General features: G+C 43.8%; 1 protein-coding gene across 1 annotated transcript; it reads right to left on the bottom strand.

The window, feature by feature from the left end:
- Positions 1-756: 756 nt before the first annotated feature.
- LOC134911203 (general transcription factor II-I repeat domain-containing protein 2-like) lies at positions 757-2,573 on the bottom strand. The gene has a single exon (XM_063919518.1). It carries the CDS (start codon positions 2,571-2,573, stop codon positions 759-761), a length of 1,815 nt encoding a protein of 604 aa, XP_063775588.1. The 3' UTR covers positions 757-758.
- Positions 2,574-2,718: the final 145 nt, after the last annotated feature.

A 2,718-nucleotide genomic window follows, 5' to 3' on the forward strand; every position in this document is an offset into this window, starting at 1 on the left:
TACTCACCTGGCTTCTTTCTTCTGGCTCTGTGAGGGGGGTGACGGCGCGGCTCCGGGAACAAGCAGCTAGGCGCACCAAGTGATCGAACCCTCTGGAGCTAATGGTGTCCAGTAGCCTAAGAAGCAAAGCCCTTGAACTCAGAAGAAGTAGGTCTGCTTCTCTCCCCTCACTCCCATGAAGCAGGGAGCCTGTAGCCAGCAGGTCTCCCTGAAAATAATAAACCTAACATAAAGTCTTTTCAGAGAAACTCAGGAGAGCTCCCCTAGTGTGTGTCCAGTCTCTCTGGGCACAGAATCTAACTGAGGTCTGGAGGAGGGGCATAGAGGGAGGAGCCAGTTCACACCCATTCAAAGTCTTATAGTGTGCCCATGTCTCCTGCGGATCCCGTCTATACCCCATGGTCCTTTTGGAGTCCCCAGCATTCTCTAGGTCCTCAAGGGGTGTCAAACTCAAATTCATCGGGGGCCGCATCAGCAGTTTGGTCCCCATCAAAGGGCCGGTTGTATCTGTAGGTCTATGTGTCCACTCTTTATTATCATAAATTATTACTGTTTTTTGTAATAATGTAAGTAATAACTAGCTCTGAAAGCAGAAACATAGTCAGAATAATGACAAGTAGATATTCAAATGTACAATTATTGTACAATGTATTGAAAAATGTTTTTTGGTAACAAACATTAATTTTTTTTTAAACATACAAATATTGCCAAACACTGTTTATTAAACATATGGAAAACACAAGGCATTACCTTTTTTTTTAACTTTTCTGACTAGAAGGCTGACATCGTTTTCCTAAGGTCAGTCCATCGATGTTTGGCGTTAGGTCTTGTGCTGTAGCAATCCGCAAAACAGCATGGAGGTTATCATCAGTGATGCGTGATCTGAGCTTGGTCTTGTTCAGACTCATGACTGAAAACATCTGTTCACATAGATAAGTGCTCCCAAACATGGACAGAACACGTGCAGCTTGAAGTCGGAGCTGTGGCATCAAAGCAGGGGGGAGGAGACGGTAAAAGTCGTCGACTGTCGCATCCTGGAACTTCGCTTTCAGGCTGCTGTTGGACTGAAGTTCTATTAATTCCATTTGAAGGTGATGTGGTGCACTGTCAACATCGATGTTGAAGGGATTGGCAAAGCTGGTAAAGGTTAAGTTTTGTTCTTTAAAATCAGAAAAGCGTTGATTGAATTCATCAATCAGCCGATTCACTTTGGTACCCAATCGAGCACATGAAAAAGTACCTGGGAATGAGTTTGAAATGCTCTGGCAGATAGGAAAGTGGGCAAGACTGTCTTTTTCAAGCTGTGACTTCCATAGGCGCAGTTTCTCCTGGAAAGCTGTTATTGCGTCATACATTGAGGTTATGACTTGTTTGCGGCCTTGCAGCCTCAGATTCAGTTGGGCGAGATGCTCTGTTATGTCACACAACATGGCAAAATCGCACAGCCAGTTTGGATCTGACAGTTCTGACAAGGGCTTCCCTTTACTTTGCATAAAAAGATTAATGTCTTCCAAAAGCTCAAAAAATCTCTTGAGAACGGTGCTCCTACTCAGCCACCTTACTTCTGTATGGTATGGCACATCTGTATGTTCCATGCTCACCTCCTTCAAAAATTGTTGGAACTGACGATGATTCAGACCCCGTGCACGCAGAAAATTCACTGTTTTCGTGACTGTGGACATTATGTTATCCAGTTGCAGAACCTTGCCACACAGAGCTTCTTGGTGGATAATGCAGTGATAAGTTATCAGCGGCGTGTGGCAATTACTTTTTTCCATTTTCTCTTTTAACAGTCCAACCAAGCCATTTCTCACTCCACGCATTGCTGGAGCGCCATCAGTAGTAAGTCCCACCAACTTTTCCCAAGGTAATTTCATTTTATTTACGGATTCCTCCACTGCATTGAAGATGTCCCTCCCAGTTGTTGTCCCATACATGGCGACCACATCCAAGAGCTCCTCACTGACAGACAAGTCTTCCTTCACACCTCTTACAAAAATAGCTAGATGAGCTGTATCAGTATTGTCAGTGCTTTCATCAACAGCTAATGAAAATGCCACATAACTGCATGTCTCTTCAGCCAACTTTGTTTTAAGATTACAGGCTAGGTCCCTGACTCGGTCTGTGATTGTGTTTCTTGACAAGCTGACATTGTTAAAAGCCTGTCTCTGCTCAGGGCACACCTGTTCACATACCTTCAGCATACACTTCTTTACAAATGCACCTTCTGAAAAGCACTTTGAAGCTCGCGCAATTTCTTCAGCCACAAGATAGCTGGCTTTCACTGCTGCATCATTTTTTGCTGTCATTTTTGAAAAAATATTCCGTTGAGAATGCAGGCTACCTTTTAATTCTTTGACCTTTTGTTGCTTTTCCTGGGGGCTAAAGTTAGCAAATTTGGCTCCATGTTTGGTCTCAAAGTGCCGGCGTAAATTGTATTCCTTCATCACTGCCACTGCCTCATAGCAAATAAGACATACCGGCTTGTCTCCATTAATCACAAACATGTATTCACTTTCCCATCTCTCCTGAAATTGCCTTCCCTCTGCATCAACTTTTCTTTTCTTGGACATTTTTGTGGTATTTGATTGTAGTTTATGGTCCCTATACCACTGTAAAGTGACATGGAAGTGGTCAGTATATCCAAAATTTACCGCTCCACCTGCCTTATATGTGCCCAGCCATCTGCCCCCTTTTAAAGTGCCCAGCCATGTGCCC

Source organism: Pseudophryne corroboree, chromosome 4, assembly GCF_028390025.1.
Source record: "Pseudophryne corroboree isolate aPseCor3 chromosome 4, aPseCor3.hap2, whole genome shotgun sequence".
In the NCBI taxonomy this organism is placed as follows: domain Eukaryota; kingdom Metazoa; phylum Chordata; class Amphibia; order Anura; family Myobatrachidae; genus Pseudophryne; species Pseudophryne corroboree.